General features: G+C 43.7%; 1 protein-coding gene across 1 annotated transcript; it reads left to right on the top strand.

Annotated features, from left to right (window-relative positions):
- Positions 1-1,045: 1,045 nt before the first annotated feature.
- On the top strand, positions 1,046-3,966 carry LOC143774734 (olfactory receptor 1496-like). The gene is made up of 2 exons (XM_077262498.1): positions 1,046-1,072; positions 3,010-3,966. Exons 1-2 carry the CDS (start codon positions 1,046-1,048, stop codon positions 3,964-3,966), a joined length of 984 nt encoding a protein of 327 aa, XP_077118613.1.
- The last annotated feature ends 16,062 nt before the right edge of the window (positions 3,967-20,028 follow it).

Raw genomic sequence — 20,028 nt, forward strand, 5'->3', positions numbered from 1 at the left:
TAATTGATATTATTATAGTGCTATCTTTTCCAATGTTAAAGTATTCTTGCTTTGCAGGATTTGTTCCACATCTGTCTAGAACTTTTGCACAGCACTGTACATCTGTATATAATCCTGTTGATTATTATTATTAGTATTATTATTATTATTATTATTATTATTATTATTATTATTATTTATTTATATAGCACCATTAATTCCATGGTGCTGTACATGAGAAGGGGTTACATACAGAGTTATTGATATCATTTATAGTAAACAGGTTTACAGTGACAGACTGGTACAGAGGGGAGAGGACCCTGTCCTTGCGGACTTACATTCTATGGGATAGTGGGGAAGAGACAGAAGGTAGGGGTGAGGCTGCGGCGGCTCTGGTGGTGGTGAGGCGGCGGCTCGGTTATTGTAGGCTGTAGGCTTTCCTGAAGAGATGGGTTTTCAGGTTCCGTCTGAAGGATCTGAGGGTGGTGGATAATCGGACGTGTTGAGGCATGGAATTCCAGAGGATGGGGGATATTTGGGAGAAATCTTGGAGGCGATTGTGTGAGGAACGAATAAGTGTGGAGGAGAGTAGGGGGTCTTGGGATGAACGAAGATTACGTGAGGGAAGATATTGGGAGATTAGTTCAGAGATATAGGGAGGGGATAGGATGTGGATGGCTTTGTAGATCAGTGTTAGTAGCTTGAACTGGATTCGTTGGGGGATTGGGAGCCAGTGGAGGGATTTGCAGAGGGGAGAAGCAGGGGAGTAGCAAGGAGAGAGGTGGATTAGGCAGATTAGGTGGATGATTGAATTGTTTTGAAAAGAAGCCTTTAGCAGGTTTTTATTGACATTATTTAATTGTGTGAAATAAATGAGACTCATGGGACGATGGTAAAAATCTCATAAGATTCACCCTTAATTGTACCTCACCTTTATTTTACTATATAAATGTCTAGGCTCATTGCCATTTAGATTTTTCTTCATACCTCTGACGGCCGCATAGCATGACTGTTGTATAATTCTGGGACAATTCTTACATAAAAAACACAATAAAAATATTAGAAGATGAATATGAAGAACAAAGAAATATATGTAAGTATTGTCAGAAAACCACCAAACTCTCTTAAAACTCTCTTCAACGTTTTGCATCTTACATATATGTATACAGTGCCTACAAGTAGTATTCAACCCCCTGCAGATTTAGCAGGTTTAATAAGATGCAAATAAGTTAGAGCCTTCAAACTTCAAACAAGAGCAGGATTTATTAACAGATGCATAAATCTTACAAACCAAAAAGTTTTGTTGCTCAGTTAAATTTTTATAAATTTTAAACATAAAAGTGTGGGTCAATTATTATTCAACCCCTAGGTTTAATATTTTGTGGAATAACCTTTGTTTGCAATTACAGCTAATAATCGTCTTTTATAAGACCTGATCAGGCCGGCACAGGTCTCTGGAGTTATCTTGGCCCACTCCTCCATGCAGATCTTCTCCAAGTTATCTGGGTTCTTTGGGTGTCTCATGTGGACTTTAATCTTGAGCTCCTTCCACAAGTTTTCAATTGGGTTAAGGTCAGGAGACTGACTAGGCCACTGCAACACCTTGATTTTTTGCCTCTTGAACCAGGCCTTGGTTTTCTTGGCTGTGTGCTTTGGGTCGTTGTCTTGTTGGAAGATGAAATGATGACCCATCTTAAGATACTTGATGGAGGAGCGGAGGTTCTTGGCCAAAATCTCCAGGTAGACCGTGCTATCCATCTTCCCATGGATGCGGACCAGATGGCCAGGCCCCTTGGCTGAGAAACAGCCCCACAGCATGATGCTGCCACCACCATGCTTGACTGTAGGGATGGTATTCTTGGGGTCGTATGCAGTGCCATCAAGTCTCCAAATGTCACGTGTGTGGTTGGCACCAAAGATCTCGATCTTGGTCTCATCAGACCAGAGAACCTTGAACCAGTCAGTCTCAGAGTCCTCCAAGTGATCATGAGCAAACTGTAGACGAGCCTTGACATGACGCTTTGAAAGTAAAGGTACCTTACGGGCTCGTCTGGAACGGAGACCATTGCGGTGGAGTACGTTACTTATGGTATTGACTGAAACCAATGTCCCCACTGCCATGAGATCTTCCTGGAGCTCCTTCTTTGTTGTCCTTGGGTTAGCCTTGACTCTTCGGACAAGCCTGGCCTTGGCACGGGAGGAAACTTTCAAAGGCTGTCCAGGCCGTGGAAGGCTAACAGTAGTTCCATAAGCCTTCCACTTCCGGATGATGCTCCCAACAGTGGAGACAGGTAGGCCCAACTCCTTGGAAAGGGTTTTGTACCCCTTGCCAGCCTTGTGACCCTCCATGATCTTGTCTCTGATGGCCTTGGAATGCTCCTTTGTCTTCCCCATGTTGACCATGTATGAGTGCTGTTCACAAGTTTAGGGAGGGTCTTAAATAGTCAGAAAAGGCTGGAAAAAGAGATAATTAATCCAAACATGTGAAGCTCATTGTTCTTTGTGCCTGAACTACTTCTTAATAGTTTAGGGGAATCAAACAGAATTCTGGTGGGTTGAGGGGTTGAATAATAAATGACCCTCTGAAAATACTTTTCCCAATTTAAAAAAAAAATAAACAAAGAAATAACATTCTTTTTTGCTGCAGTGCATTTCACACTTCCAGGCTGATCTACAGTCCAAATGTCACAATGCCAAGTTAATTCCAAATGTGTAAACCTGCTAAATCTGCAGGGGGTTGAATACTACTTGTAGGCACTGTATATAAATCAGCGTTCAAAAAATAAAAAGGTGATCTCCAAAATGTAACATTCATATGTTTGTTCTTGTTCTTCATTATTTTAGGCTGATTCTACTCTTTCTTTAAAATTTATGGCTTTATTGTAAAGTTTGTGGTTCATAATTGCATCTATGGAAAATATCTGAATGTATATTTAATAAAATGCTGTAATATATTGATATTTCAAACCTATTTACTAAATTCTCTGGACATTTTATATAAATCCTAAAGTGTTTCTGTTTTTTTTGCAGAATAGCTATGATGTGTTCTACGTCCACGGGAACAATCTGACTGCAGTCACTGAGTTTTTTATTTTAGGATTTCAAGTCAGTCACTGTTCAAGAAATGTTTTGTTCTCTCTTCTCTTGGTGATTTATTGTGGGACAATATGTGGGAATCTCCTGATCATCACCCTCGTGTCCACCAGCAAGAACCTCCACACTCCAATGTACTTTTTCCTTTCACAGTTGTCCATCAGTGACATCTTGTTACCCACAGATATTGTCCCCAACATGTTCCACATTCTCCTGAATAATGGGGGATCCATTACTTTTTTTGGCTGCATGATTCAGTTTTATTTTTTCTGTGTCTCGGGAGCATGTGAATGTCTTCTCCTCGCTGTGATGTCCTATGACAGATATGTGGCCATCTGCAATCCTTTCCATTATATCTCTATAATGACAAGTCGACGTTGTGAAATACTGTCGGCAATCTGTTGGTTGTTTGGATTTTCTATCAATTTGATATACATCTTTACAATAGCAGAGCTGAACTTTTGTGGTCCAAATATCATTGATCATTTATTCTGCGACATTGTCCCATTACTAGAACTCGCCTGTTCTGACACCTTCATTATTCACATTGAGATGTATTTTTTAAGCTTTCCATTATTACTAGTTCCAACTGTAATTATTATTATGTCTTACACTTATATAATTTTAGCAGTGTTAAGGATCCCATCCAGTACCGGTAGACAGAAAACCTTCTCCACCTGTAGCTCCCACCTCACTGTGGTCTCCATATACTATTGGACAATTTTTAGCGTTTATGTTGTCCCAACAAAAGGCCTAACACTCACCATGAGTAAAGTTCTTTCACTGCTATATACAGTGTTCACTCCTTTGGTCAACCCCATTATATATAGTCTGAGAAATAAAGACATTAGGAAAGCCGTACTGGAGACATTTCAAAAGTGGAGGATCTGGTAATTTACAATAAAGGTCTTCTTCATGGATTCTGAATGTTGAGTTTTTAAATGTATTATGTTCTCAGGATTTTCAGGTTAAAGCAAGTAAATAATTATGGATATGCTTTTCTGATAATCATAGTGGAAAAAATGTTTCAAGCCATGGTATTTCATACCTGAATTCACTTATTTTACTCATAAATACAACAAACATTCTTATCAAGAAGATATTGCTGAGTTTTTTTAATGTTTTGCAATATTGTTAATGCAGTCAAACAAAAATATGAAAGACTGAAAATCAGGCTATCCATGTTTGGCAATGGGTTCACACTTGGAACTCAAATTTTGATAGAGCCACAGGAAATGGATTGCGGGATATGATTCTGATTACTGGGAACAGGAGTAGATCAGCATTTATAACATACTCACAAGGCAATCCGTATCACAACCTAAGGGTTCTCACTAGTGATGAGCGAATATACTCATCACTCGAGATTTCCAGATCACGCTCGGGGGTCCTCCGAGTACTTTTTAGTGCTCGGAGATTTAGTTTTCCTCACCTCAGCTGAATGATTTACATCTCTTAGCCAGCTTGATTACATGTGGGGAATCCCTAGCAACCAGGCAACCCCCACATGTACTTATGCTGGCTAGTAGCTGTAAATCATTCAGCTGCGGTGATAAAAACTAAATCTCCGAGCACTAACAAATACTCGGAGAACACCAGAGCGTGCTCGGGAAATCTCAAGTAACAAGTACATTCGCTCATCACTAGTTCTCACCTAAAAAGATATGTGGATCTTTTGAAATTCAAATTTTCTGCCTTCACTGAATGTTCCCTCAATGTTTGTCTTCCAGCAAAACAAATTTGCATGAATCTCAAAACTGGAAAGCTCTTTATTGCCCAGAAAATACACATAGGGAAAGAATAGAGACAAAGAGAACCCCGATAACCAAAACAGCTTAAACTGTATAGGAAAGAGAGAGCGATAGAGAAAAGGGACCCCACTTACCATAAGAGCTTACGCTCTACAGAAGACAGAAGACCCCGCTGATCATAAGAGCTTACAGTCTAAAGAAGATAGAGAGGACCCTGCTGACTATAAGAGCTGACACACTACCGAAGAGAGAGGACCCCACTGACCATAAGAGCTTACACTCTACAGGAGAGGACCCTACTGATCATAAGAGCTTACACTCTACAGGAGGGAGAGAGGACCTCACTGACCATAAGAGCTTACACTCTACAGGAGAGAGAGGACCCCACTGACCATAAGAGCTTACACTCTACAGGAGAGAGAGGACCCCACTGACTATAAGAGCTTACACTCTACAGGAGAGATAGGACCCCACTGACCATAAGAGCTTACACTCTACTGTAGAGATATGACCCTGTTGACCATAAGAGCTTACATTACACTTTAGACATAGGACCCACCTGACCGTAAGAGTTTACACTCTACAAGAGAGTTAGGACACCGCTAGTCATAAGAGCTTACACTCTACAGGAGAGAGAGACTTGCCCAGTCACTCTGGAGGTGGAAAAGGATTTTGCTATACAAATTGTGCTCCACTGTGAACCTTTGATCTCTGATGGCCCTGATACTGACAACCACTCTACACGGTATGATAATCCGCAGTTGACATAGTTGCAGAGCAGTATGGGGATATGAGCCCACTTTCTGGTGCTTCAGCAATGTGAGAAATGGAGATGGGAAATATTTTTTTTCTAATTGAAACAGATCATCCACAGATCAATCTGCTAACTAGGACAATAGTAGCCTACTGGTGCAATTCTCTGTACGGTATTGTACATATATTTAATTAAATATGTATTGATGTGAAGTAGGCATGGAGGACCGGACAACGGGCAGGTAGCATGTTCTTTATTCTTTTTACCTCTTCTTGCTCCTGCAGCTCTCTGCCCACTGTCCAGCCTTGATCAGGCCCAAGAGTTCTCTTTTAAAGCTCCAGACCCTTCTCACATCTGGAAGTTCCAGATTAGAGTGACCACTGGATCATGACTTTTGGCCATAGATGCTGAAGGTCACTGCGCAGGCATAGTTGACTCCGGAGCCAGCTTACAGCCGACGTCCTCATCCTAGAGCAAACGCAGAAATTACATTTCTACAGCTTTAGGGTCTGGAGCCTAATAGGGAGGAATTCAATTTGTGGAAAATGATTTTCTCTGATAATCAAATTTTCTAATAAAATTTGTGCAAACTGGCAAATTGAATTTTGCATGATTCGTTCTTCTCTAGTGGTCATGTTTTCATGTTTTCACGTTCAAGTCCACTTTAAAATCTAGAATGTGAATCAGGGATCTCCTGTTCTTCTGAGAGGAGATTGTCCTGAAGAGGAAAATTTATGAAATATCCTGTAGATAAGTTTAACCGCTTAGAAGTTACATAGTGAAATGTTACCTATGGTTGGCAAGATCTGAAGGATTGCAGTTGTCATTGAATGCTGGGAATTTTGGAAGAATGAGAAAAGTATATTTACTGTATTTACATCTTAGTCTATTTATTTTGTAGGACAATTTTTCAGCGTCCTGGTTGTCTACGTAGTCTGTGAACAAAGGCTGCAAGGATGTATGCAGCCATACACATACCAGCCAAACGCAAGTGTGTACTTAGCCTTACACAGACAGACTCAAGAAGATGGAAAACAACACATGAGGGCTTGTGGCAACATCTTGTAGGAAGCACTTGGATATGGAGTATATTTGGCTATCAGCATGAGCCACCATTTGTTTTTGTGTCACCTTTAGAGATGAGCGAATATGGTCGCGTCCCTGCTTATTCGGCAAGCTATAGCTTTTGCCGAATAAGCTACAACGAGAACCCAGAAGCCTGGATCATTCCTGGCTGATCAGCTGTCCGGTGCCACAGCTGCATGTGTCACTGCTGTGTGACAGTCATAACACACAGGCTCTTCATGCATGTGTTGTGACAATCACACAACCGCGATACATGAAGCTACGATGCCGGACAGCTGATCAGCCGGAGAGCTCCATGTGTCCAGGTTCCCTCTGCAGCTTATTCGCTAAGCGCTATAGCTTGTCTAATAAGCAGGGACCCGATCATATTCGCTCATCTGTATTCACCATATTCTGAGGGCCATAACGTTTATAATTTTTCATCAAGGTAACTGTGTGAGGTCTTATTCTTTTTGTGATGAGATGTAGTATTTAGTGGTTCTACTTTCTGTTTTATACAACTTTTTTATCACTTTTTGTTACACTTTTTGGGAGGAGTAATTAATTATAAAAGAAACTGCAATTCTTGAATTTTGACTGCTTTGTTATTTTACAAAACTGCTCATTATTCAGTTTATTTAACACATTTCCTTTTCTTTGCAGGTCAGTATGATAATAATATTAAGCAATTATGCAGGTTTTTTACATAACACCTGCAGTGGGAGCTAGGTGTACAGACACTACTGCAGGTCGGACTAACCAGTCATTCACAGCAGCACTTTTTTTTTTTGCTGTAATGCTCTGGACTACTACTTCCATCAGCCCTTACTTCTTTTTACATCCTGGAAGAGGAGGAGTAGCAGAGCAACTTGTTTTTTTTCCTGCAACAAGCTGTAGCTTTTATTGCTACCATACTTGGATACATATACATTTTTATTATATCAAAATTTCAATTTTTGAGGGAAATTAACATAAAACAGCAGTTTAAACTTTTTTTCTACGTTCACTGTGAATGAAGGACTGAATAGTGTTACTACTACATATTGTTACAAGTGTGGCCTTACCAATTATGTGTTTAAACTCTTAAGAATGTTTTTTTTTTGCAGTATTTATTAATCCCTCAAGTGGACGTGAACCTATGATTCAAATGAATGTGATCCTAGGATCGCATTGGTAATACATTACACTTCTTGAGTAGCGCTGTGCATTAACCTATCCTATCAGTGTTTGGCAGACTGGACGCCATTGTCAAGCCTCTGGTGACTGCAACCAACTAATGTTGCACCATGATCGCACTGTGGAGATGCCGGGTGACTCTGGTGTCATCATCTTCCTCCTTTTTCAAAAAATTTGTGCTGGTGCCATCCTAGCTGTGTTTGGTGTATGTGCAGATTCATCCTCCAGCGGTGTTCAGTAGAATGGCAGTGTTGGTAGAGCAGGTTCAAATTCATGTCCCAGAGGTCATCAGTAAAATGGCGCCGGTGGTGACCTTGCGCAGAGTGAGATCCTGGCTTTGGAGAAATGAAGTTAAAACATTACTGGTATCTTTCTTTTCCCACCTTCTCCTTCTCTCCCAGTTAAACGTATATCTGTCACCCCCTGGATGTATCTAACCTTACAGGTACTAGAATAGCTAAAATAGTCATACATATATGCCTCAAATCTGAGGTCTTGTTCTTCAGAAACCCTCATTTAATCCTTTATATTAATCCAATCTTCTGGCTCTGGGGTGCACGGTGCCTGGAAGTAAATTCTTAAAATAATAGTAATGTATCTCCAATAAATACATGTAATAATTAATTCAATGAAACACTTGAAGAAGAAATCCAGCCTCGCTATCCATTTCTGCATCCCACACCTATCTATTGTAGTCTGTACTTCTGTTATGTATAGTGGGTTTAATTCTATTCACTTAACCTCCTTCTTCCTCTTGTCATAATCCTTCTTGTCATATTCCACCCTGCATTTTATTCCTGTATGTTCTGCTGTCAAGCCCACGATGCCTCAGTACAATATCAAAATCAAACATGCAAATGAGCTAACATTTTTTACATTTATAGTCTGGTGGCAAAATGTGTTCAAAAACTGCAAAGAGGTCACTCTGTGCGACTGCAGACTTGTGAATCCAACCAGAAGCAGTCTAGTGAATGTGTCATCACTCAATGCAAGTGTCCTGAGTAAGGTCACACCCTGTCTAGTGGGTGTGGCTGTCTAGTGGGTGTGATCATCTAATGGGTGTGATTATATAGTGGGTGTGATTATATAGTGGGCATGGCCTCATTATATACAAGTGTATTGAGTGAAGCCACACCCACTAGACGGGTTCTGGCCAGGAGTATGCATATGGAATACTTGACCGTCGTTCCTGGTTTTGACAATGTCGAATCCTCACAGTTCACAGTATGCACACTGGTATGATTCACAAGTCTACAGTCACACAGAGTCACAAGTCTGCAGTCACACAGAGTGAAAAGATGAACTTCACTATTGCTGTGAACATTAAAAATAGAACGTTCTCAATGTAACATTCGTCTGAGGTCACAGACTCAAAAAAAAAGCAACCTTGACACAAGCCACGCAAGCTGGCAGATTCCCGAGAAATGTAATTTGTATATATTTATGTGATTATTTCTTATGTATTATTTCCTAATTGTATAATTTTTGTTAACTTTGTACAGAAATACCTTAAAAGAGGCCAGGTTTGGCCAAAATGTTGGGTGTCTTTTTTAGGCCTTTATGTTTGGGTAAATTTATAAAAACTTGTCTTGTAAAAGACTGGGTGGTGAAAACACTGTGCCATGAGCCGATGAGAGCCTGGAGGAGCATGGCAAGGCACCTCACCAAGTCTGACCTTGGATGCACGGCAGCTGACGATACCGCGATCCAAGGAGGGATGAGGGAGAGGGGACTGCGCTTACACTGGGCAGCAGCGGAGCATAAAGGAGAATGAGGAGTGGGACACGGGCTGCGGCAGTGAGTTAGTTAGCATCCCTGCTGAGGAGAGAGAGGCAGCATGCAGGGGCCCCGGAAATGCATGCCTAAGCTCCAATGGGTCCGGTTCTTAACTCCTCACCTCAGAGGTATGGCCCAGGAAATCTTTGGCTACAATAATCTAAGAGGATATCAAGCAGGCTCTGGTCTAGTGGAACAACTTGTTACCTGAGACATAGTGGAATAAGCTCCGGAGTATGCAGAGTGGTACTGCAGAAAGCTGGGCAGATCATATGTCGGCCCTACTGAAAGCAGTCGACCAATGGAAAATGGGATTGGAGCTCACATCATAACTGAGCAGTTTTTTTTGGAACTGCCATGAGGACATCTAGCAATATCTCCCTGACTGGAAGCTAAAAGGGGCCTCTGAAACAGATACACTTGAAGATCAGTATTCCAACAACAGGACTTTAGAGGCCAGGAAACCTGCCAGCTGGAGAGAGAGTAAGATGAGCATTGTGCCTGCTGTCCCTGCCCTCAAGCCTAAGGAGCACTGGCCCATGCTTCCCTGTCCATGTCGGTTGAGTAACTCCAATTACGTCATCTCTGCTAACAGCCGAGACAGTTCAAAGCCATCTGTCCCCAGAGCTCGAAGGGCCCATCCCTTTCCAAGATACTGTCCACTGTTTTTCGTTTGGGTGGCCATGGTGGGAGGTCCCTTGACAACTTTCAGCCCATCACCATAGGCCAGGCCCTGGCCATGGGACTGTGAGACACTGACAATGAGATGACTCTTGTGCAGCCTGAGCTGGTGTCCCCACAGGATTTGTGCCTAGGAAAAGATTCCTGTCTCCAGGAGTGGAGGAGTCAAATTGTCCCTGCCTGTCCCCAAGGTGTATTTGGACTGGGGCGCCAGGAAGCAAGTGCAGGATTTGGGGGTATCCTCGAATATTTCCTTCAGTATTTTGCTTTGGACAAACTTGGGATGGCTAGTGTCCGAGTATGTGGCCACAGAACACCCAAGGCATGATCCTCCAGATAACATAATGTCCAAAACTGTTAATGGCAATGTGGTTACCATGCCCACTGATGGAGATGTAGTGGCGAGTGAAGTACTGTGTTCCTCGGGGGGAGGAGGATCAATAAAGCAAACAATAAAAATGCTAGCTGAGTGCGGCCAGCCGGCATGCAGTAATCATTAGTTCTGTGAGGTTGTCACAGAGGGGACAGACAGAGGGCAGAAAGCTGTGGAAGGGGAACAAGCAATTGAGGGCTGAGCTGTTCCAGGAGAGGTAGGGCTCCACGGTAAAGCCTCATTGCAGGATTCCTTCACTACCGGGATGTCAGGGGGCCAGATTTGTCAGTCTGGACAGTGACTTGTTCAGAAACAGAGGGGAAGCCAGCAAAAACCACAGTTACAGCAGCTGTGGCTGCTGCCAAACGCAGTGGTAGCATCAGGGCCCCTTGGGTGTCTGACAGCTTACCCTTTTCTGACTAAGTGGCTCCAGGTTCAGACACAGGCAAGGAGACAGGTCCCGTGGAACTGACAGAAGACGTTGCAATCTCATCTATTCTGGCCATGTCCAGTAAGGGGTTTCAGCTCTTAAAGAAAAGGCAATACAGCCTCCCTCAGACTCAGACCTATGGCGGTTGGCCGTACAGCGTAACAATCCAGCAGGGATCACTGGAAGCTTGACATACTGACTGTCAGTTAGTGGTACCCTATCCGTTCAGGGTGGAGTTGTAGATGGCACATGAAATTCTGGTGGCATCTAAGGATTAGAGATGAGCAAACCTTTCAAATTTCAGTTCGGTTCGCCGAGCTTCCCGATGTTCACAGAACAGATCGACAAACGTACCCAACTCCCATTAAATTCAATGGCAGGTAGTGTTGAGTGATACCTTCCGATAATCAAAAGTATCGGTATCGGATTGGATCGGCCGATATTCAAAAAATATCGGATATCACCGATACTGATACCCAATACCAATACAAGTGAATGGGACACAAATATCGGAACATAAATCAGCCCTTTCTGTCCTCCTATATGCTGTTCTGGAGTGTGGGCAGTGCGTGGGCGGACACTGTGAGTGTCTGTGTGTGCGGGCGGGGTCTGTGCGGGCCTGCCAGGGATCTAATTCTATACGGTGCTGTATCCGGGCTGCCCAGGCTCTATGCGGTGTGTGGGGGCTCGATGCGGCATGGGGGGGTCTCTGCGGCATGGGGGGTCTCTGTGCGGCGAGTGGGAGGTGTCTCTGCAGCGTGGGGGGTGTCTCAGTGGCATGCTGAGGGTCTCTGCGGCGTGGGGGGGTCTCTGTGGCGTGGGGGGTGTCTCTGTGGTGTGGGGGTGTCTCTGCAGCATGGGGGGTGTCTCTGCGGCGTGGGGGGGTCAGTGCGGCGTGCGGGGGTCTCAGTGTGGGCATTGTCTGATGGGACTACAAGTCCCATTGGGCTATGCCTGCTACACTGACAGTGATTGAAACATTAGCCAATGAAGGGACAGTAGTAGTCCCATCATCCAGCTAATGTGTTGAATCAAAAAAAAAAACTCCATACATGCTACATACATGCTACATACATACATTCTTCATACATACATGCTACATACATGCTACATACATACATTCTACATACATACATACATGCTACATACTACATACATACATGCTACATACATACATACATACATGCTACATACATACATGCTACATACTACATACATGCTACATAATACATACATACATGCTACATACATACATTCTACATACATACATACATACATGCTATATACTACATACATGCTACATACATACATACATGCTACATACATACATACATGCTACATACATGCTACATACATACATTCTACATACATACATACATGCTATATACTACAGACATACATGCTACATACATACATACATGTAATACATAAATACATGCTAGATACATGCTACCTGCTACATACATACATGCTACATACATACATACATACATGCTACATACATACATGCTACATACTACATACATGCTACATACATAATACATACATGCTACATACATACTGCATACATACAGTACATCCATATACTATGGGGATGTGGAAACCACAAAAAACGACCAAAACTGGCTAGTTAGCATAAATAAATAATCTTTATTAGAACACACTTATAGTAAAAGTAAAAATCAGACAATGATAAAACAAAATGAACGAGTGATGCGGAACACCGCACAACGGTGCTACTGTGCAAAACAAACATGCGGACTAGAACACTTCGGTCCCCAGATGACAGATGTAAATAAGGGGGATGTAGCGACCAAGTGTCAGTGCTAATATACAGGATGGAAAAAGCACAATAACATGGAGGGCATCTCCAGGGACAAAAATATAACACATCTAATTGCCCATATAATCTGCCAGATGCTCAGAACGGCAGCTGCCTACAGATTAATTAACATGCCCTGGAAGACCTCATTAAGCACTATACAAAGGTACACTGACATTAGTGCACCACCTTAGCACTGTCCACCCCAAATGGCCCAAAATCCCATACTCAAAGTTGTGTCACAGAAAATACAAGACAGCACACACTGTCCCAATCTATCTTACCTCCTGCGGGGAACACTTGGTAGCAAACGGTCTAGACCGCACGTCTCCCGACGCGCGTTTCGGAGCGGAAGCTCCTTCGTCAGGGGGGCGTGTCAGATAGTCACCGATGCAGGGCTTAAATACAGGTATATAGGTGGCGCCGCGGCTGATATCATTAGTACCTGTATTTAAGCCCTGCATCGGTGCCTATCTGACACGCCCCCCTGACGAAGGAGCTTCCGCTCCGAAACGCGCGTCGGGAGACGTGCGGTCTAGACCGCTTGCTACAAGGTGTTCCCCGCAGGAGGTAAGATAGATTGGGACAGTGTGTGCTGTCTTGTATTTTCTGTGACACAACTTTGAGTATGGGATTTTGGGCCGTTTGGGGTGGACAGTGCTAAGGTGGTGCACTAATGTCAGTGTACCTTTGTATAGTGCTTAATGAGGTCTTCGATGGGCATATTAATTAATGTGTAGGCTGCTGCCGTTCTGAGCATCTGGCAGATTATATGGGCAATTAGATGTGTTATATTTTTGTCCCTGGAGATGCCCTCCATGTTATTGTGCTTTTTCCATCCTGTATATTAGCACTGACACTTGGTAGCTACATCCCCCTTTTTTACATCTGTCATCTGGGGACCAAAGTGTTCTAGTCAGCATGTTTGTTTTGCACAGTAGCACCGTTGTGCGGTGTTCCGCATCACTCGTTCATTTTGTTTTATCATTGTCTGATTTTTACTTTTACTATAAGTGTGTTCTAATAAAGATTATTTATTTATGCTAACTAGCCAGTTTTGGTTGTTTTTTGTGGTTTCCACATCCCCATAGTGTTGTTTAACAACGACTTAGGTCAAGAAGTATCCGAGACACGGGCAACAGACTTGAATTGTCATTCGGTTTATGTGATGTTACTGTTTTATACCTATTTGCTTCTAATACATACATCCATGCATACTACATACATCCATACATACTACATACATGCTACATACATACTACATGCATACATACTGCATACATACATACATACAGTACATACATACAGACATACAGTACATTAAACATATATTACATAATCACCATTACTTGTCATTTTGTTCCCCGAAGCCAGTGTCATCTGTAAAAAATGTGAAAAAAACAAACAACCAATATACTCCCTGTCCGCAGAAATCCACGTGTGTCCCACGACGATCTCCCATGGAGAGAAGCAGCAACAGCTGTTGCAACCGCTCTCCAGGGGCCCCAGGAACACAATGATGGGAGGAAGGTATCCTTCCGCCACTGTATTCCTCCGCCGCTGTAAAAAAAAAAAGTCACTAGTCTCACTTTATGGCATTGCTGTATGAGACATTTTCCCATGCAGCAATTGCCATAAAGTGACACTTTGAACTCAGGTAACCTCAGTGATGCACTGCAGGAGCCATTGTCTCCTGTCAGTGTGTCACTGAGGGTCCTATAGAGCAGTGACATCACCCAATGTCACTGTTCTATAGGGGAGATCGTCGTGGGACACGTTATTAATTGGACTACGGCGGACAGATAGTATACGATTTATTATTTTACGTTTTTTGCAGGCGCTGAAGTATGGTAAGTATGGTGAAATGAAGAATATTAAAATACTTTTTCCTAGTGTGTTTTATTAACCCTTTTCTTACTATTGGATTAATAACGGACAGGTGTATTATTGACGCCTCTCCGTTATTAACCCGACTTAATGTCACCTTACGATAGCAAGGTGACATTAATCCCTTATTACCCCATATCCCACCGCTACACGGGAGTGGGAAGAGAGGGGCTAAGTGCCGGAATTGGCGCATCTGTAAGATGCGCCATTTCCGGGGCGGCTGCGGACTGGTATCTGTAGCCTGGGGGGGCCAATATCCATGGCTCCTTTCTAGGATATGAATATCAGCCCGCAGCTGTCTGCGTAGCCTTTCTGGCTATAAAATATAGGGGGACCCCAAGTCATTTTTTGGGGGGTCCCCCTATTTTAATATTTTAATAGCCAGTAAGGCTACGCAGACAGCTGCGGGCTGATATTCATAGCAGGCTACAAATATTGGCCCCCGGCCGTCGGCTTTCCCCCTCTGGCACAGAAAATTGTGCGGGAGCCCACGCCGTTTTTTTCCATTTTTTTTTTTTTTAATTCAACGCTCATAAAGGCCTCTTTCACACTTGCATTGGTACGGGTCCATTGCTATGCGTCGGGCTGACGTACCGATGCACGTTGTGAAATTTGTACATGATGTAGGCAGCGGATGCAGTTTTTCAACGCATCCGCTGCCCATTCTGAAGTGCGGGGATGAGGGGGCAGAGTTTCTGCCGCGCATGCGCGGTAGAAAATGGCGGACGCGATGGACAAAAAAACGTTCACTTGAACGTTTTTTCGTGCCGACGGTCCGCCAAAACACGACGGATCCGTTGCACGACGGACGCGACGTGTGGCCATTTGTCGCGATCCGTCGCTAATACAAGTCTATGGGGAAAAAAACGCATCCTGTGAGCACATTTGCAGGATGCGTTTTTTTCCGCCAGATCCGTTTTTTTTTCCGTCTGATCCGTTTTTTTCTGCCAGATCTGTTTTTTTCCACCGGATCCGTTTTTTTCAACCAGATCCGTTTTTTTCCGCCAGATACATTTTTTCCTGCCGGATCCGTTTTTTTCCGCCAGATCCGTTTTTTTCTCATAGAGTTGTATTAGCGCCGGATTGCACCTGATGGCCACACGTTTCATCCGTTTTTTGCAGGATCCGTCAAAAAAGCTGTTTCCGCTGGACGGAAAACACATAGGAACGGTTTTTGTTCGTTTTTTTCATGCATGTTTCCATTCAAATCATGTACATTTTCCATTTATTTATTTTCCAAAACCTCATCAAAACCTGCATCAAAACTGCACCAAAAACTGCATCAAAAACCGCACCAAAAACCTGCATCAAAAAAGCACCAAAAACTGCATCAAAAACAGCATCAAAAACCACACCAAAAATCTACATCAAAAACAGCACCAAAAACTGCATCAAAAACCGCACCACAAACCTGTACCAACAACTGCACCAAAAACTGCATCAAAACCGCACCAAAAACCTGCACCAAAAACTGCACCAAAAACTGCATCAAAACTGCACCAAAAACTGCATCGAAAACCGCATCAAAAACCGCACCAAAAACCTGCATAAAAAAGCACCAAAAACTGCACCAAAAATATACATCAAAAACAGCACCAAAAACTTGTATTAGCGAAGGATCACGACGAATGGCCTCACGTCGCGTCCGTCGTGCAACGGATCCGTCGTGTTTTGGCAGACCATCGGCACGAAAAAACTTTCAAGTGAACTTTTTTTGTCCATCGCGTCCGCCATTTTCTACCTTTCATGCGCGGCAGAAACTCTGCCCCCTCCGCCCCGCACTTTAGAATGGGCAGCGGATGCGTTGAAAAACTGCATCCGCTGCCCACGTCGTGTACAAATTTCACAACGTGCGTCGGTACGTCGGCCCAACGCATAGCGACGGACCCGTACCAACGCAAGTGTGAAAGAGACCTTTATGAGCGTTGAATTTAAAAAAAAAAAAATGGAAGAAAATGGCGTGGGGTCCCCCTATATTTTATAGCCAGAAAGGCTACGCAGACAGCTGCGGGCTGATATTCATAGCCTAGAGAGGGGCCATGGATATTGCCCCCCCCCCCGGCTACAAATACCAGTCCGCAGCCGCCCCGGAAATGGCGCATCTGTAAGATGCGCCAATTCCGGCACTTAGCCCCTCTCTTCCCACTCCAGTGTAGCGGTGGGATATGGGGTAATAAGGGGTTAATGTCACCTTGCTATCGTAAGGTGACATTAAGCCGGGTTAATAACGGACAGGCGTCAATAAGACGCCTGTCCGTTATTAATCCAATAGTAAGAAAAGGGTTAATAAAACACACACACATTAGGAAGAAGTATTTTAATATTCTTCATTTCACCATACTTACCATACTTCAGCGCCTGCAAAAAACGTAAAATAATAAACCGTATACTACCTGTCCGCCGTAGTCCAATTAATAACGAGTGTCCCACGACGATCTCCCCTATAGAACAGTGACATCGGGTGATGTCACTGCTCTATAGGACCCTCAGTGACACACTGACAGGAGACAATGGCACCTGTAGTGCCGTGGATTGAATAGTAAAATATTCCTATACTTACTAAGCTGTTAGAAGAGTTCCCAGTCCATCTTACCCCGACGCGCGTTTTGTGCCACAACTTCTTCAGGGGGCCCTCTGTATACATATATACCTGTTTGTATTGATGATTAGTGGAGGGATTTTATAACTTTTTGATGCTCAGCCTATCTCTATTTTGTATGTCAATATTCTATGCTGTTTTGTGATTAGTATCCTGTCGGTCCCTTACTACTGAGATAGTCTGGTGTTTTATGACTGTGTATTTTATCTATTTATCTATTTGTTCAATAAAAATACTGTTTTTATATATAGCAATATGTGTGCTTTCTGTGTCACTGCTCAAGTGAGCTGTTAGTGGTACCGACTGAAATTTGTATTATTAGTGATAGCATACACATTATTTTGATCACCCTATTTGATTACAAAATGTATGTATGTATGTAGCATGTATGTAGCAAGTATGTAGCATGTATGTATGTAGCATGTATGTAGCATGTATGTAGCATGTATGTATGTATGTAGCATGTATGTAGCATGTATGTATGTATGTAGCATGTATGGAGTATTTTTATTTTTTACATTCAACACATTAGCCAGATGATGGGACTACTACTGTCCCATCATTGGCTAATGTGTCAATCACTGTCAGTGTAGCAGGCATCGTCCGATGGGACTTGTAGTCACATCGGACGATGCCTGCACAGACACAAAGACCCCCGGCAGTCCGCATAGACCCCCCCGGCAGGCCGTACAGACCCCGGAGAGGCCGCAGAGACCCCCCGGCAGGCCGCACAGACTCCCCGGCAGGTCGTACAGACCCCGGAGAGGCCACACAGACCCCCCAGCAGGCCGTAAAGGCCCCGGAGAGGCCGCACAGACCCCCCGGCAGGCCGTACAGACCCCCCGGCAGGCCGCACAGACCCCCCGGCAGGCCGTACAGACCCCAGAGAGGCCGCACAGACCCCCCGGCAGGCCGTACAGACCCCCAGGCAGGTCGTACAGACCCCGGAGAGGCCACACAGACCCCCCGGCAGGCGGTACAGACCCCGGAGAGGCCACACAGACCCCCGGCAGGCCATACAGACCCCCCGGCAGGCCGTACAGACCCCGGAGAGGCCGCACAGACCCCCCGGCAGGCCATACAGACCCCGGAGAGGCTGCACAGACCCCCCGGCAGGTCATACAGACCCCGGAGAGGCCGCACAGACCCCCCGGCAGGCACACACACTCGCACAGACCCCGCCCGCACAGAGACACGCAGTCTCTGCCCACGCACCACCCACACTCCATTATAGTGCATTTTTGCACTGTGGGGACTTCCGATTCCGATTTCCGATATCGCAGAAATATCGGAACACGGTATTGGAATTCCGATACAGCGAATATCATCCGATACCCGATATTTGCAGTATCGGAATGCTCAACATTAATGGCAGGCCAAACTTTCACAGAACTTATGGAGTGACAAAAAACTTCCCAAACAGCTAAAATTAGGGGCAGGCACCATGAAAAGTGTCATCAATTGACTCCTTAAGGAAATTTGTTAATGGCACAGCAACAGTCAGCCATTGGCCATGCATGAGATGTCAGGGTATGAACTTCATTTACAGCTTTGAACTGAAGTTTCAATGAAGACCTGGTGTTTAAGGGAGCAGTGTAAGCTATCTTTGCTGGGAGTCCTGATACCTCATGCAACAGCTCCAATTTTTTTCCCAGATATTCTCAAATAGCACAAACATCAGCGTCATAGAGTACAATTGGTAGAAAAATGTAAGGAAAGTAACACAGGTAGTTGATTGATCGACTGACTGACAATAGAAATTTTAAAATGGCACAGAACCTGTCATATATAGGCCAAGCATGGAGTATCAAGTCCTGGGCCAGCATTTAGAGTTTTGAATTGAAACTTCAATTAAGACGAGGTGGGTAAGGGAGTGGTGTGAGCCATCTTTGCTGGGATCCCTGATACCTCATGCAATGGCTCAAACTTTTTTTCTCAGCCACACTCAGTTCTTACAAATGTCAGCTTGGTAGACCACTAATGTTAGAAAAATGTAAGGATAGTAACACAGGTAGTTGACTGATCAGTTGACCCACAGTAGAACATTTTATAAAAGCACAGAAGAAGTCAGAAATGAACCATGAATGAGGTATGAGTGTGTGAGCCAGCCTTAAGAGCTTTAAATTGAAGTTTCAATTAAGACCTGGTGGTTAAGAGAGTGGTATAAGCCTTCTTTGCTGAGAGCCCTGATACCGCATGCAACAGTTGTTGTTTTTTTTCCAGCAACACTCTGATGGTAGAAACATCAGTTTCATAGAGTTGAGTGAAAGTAAGTGAAGGCATACCTGCCTGGGAGACCTACTGCTACAGTGAACACACATGAAGGAGACCTTACTTGTATTCTCCTAATTTCAATAAATTATTGTTACACATCACTAAAGTGGCATCAATTTCCAGAGTAGAAACAGTATAATAAGCACATTTTAAGAAATTACTGTCACACACCACTAGCATGGCATCAATTTCCACAGTCGAAACATTGTTATTGTCCTATGACACACCTTCTACTACAGTTAAGGCTTCTTTCACACTATCGTCAGACTCGGCCCGTCGCAGTGCGTCGGGCCGAGGTTACTGACGCTAGCATTGTATACGCCGCACAACGGGGGCAGCGGATGCATTTTTCCAGTGCATCCGCCGCC

This window comes from Ranitomeya variabilis, chromosome 5 (assembly GCF_051348905.1).
Source record: "Ranitomeya variabilis isolate aRanVar5 chromosome 5, aRanVar5.hap1, whole genome shotgun sequence".
In the NCBI taxonomy this organism is placed as follows: domain Eukaryota; kingdom Metazoa; phylum Chordata; class Amphibia; order Anura; family Dendrobatidae; genus Ranitomeya; species Ranitomeya variabilis.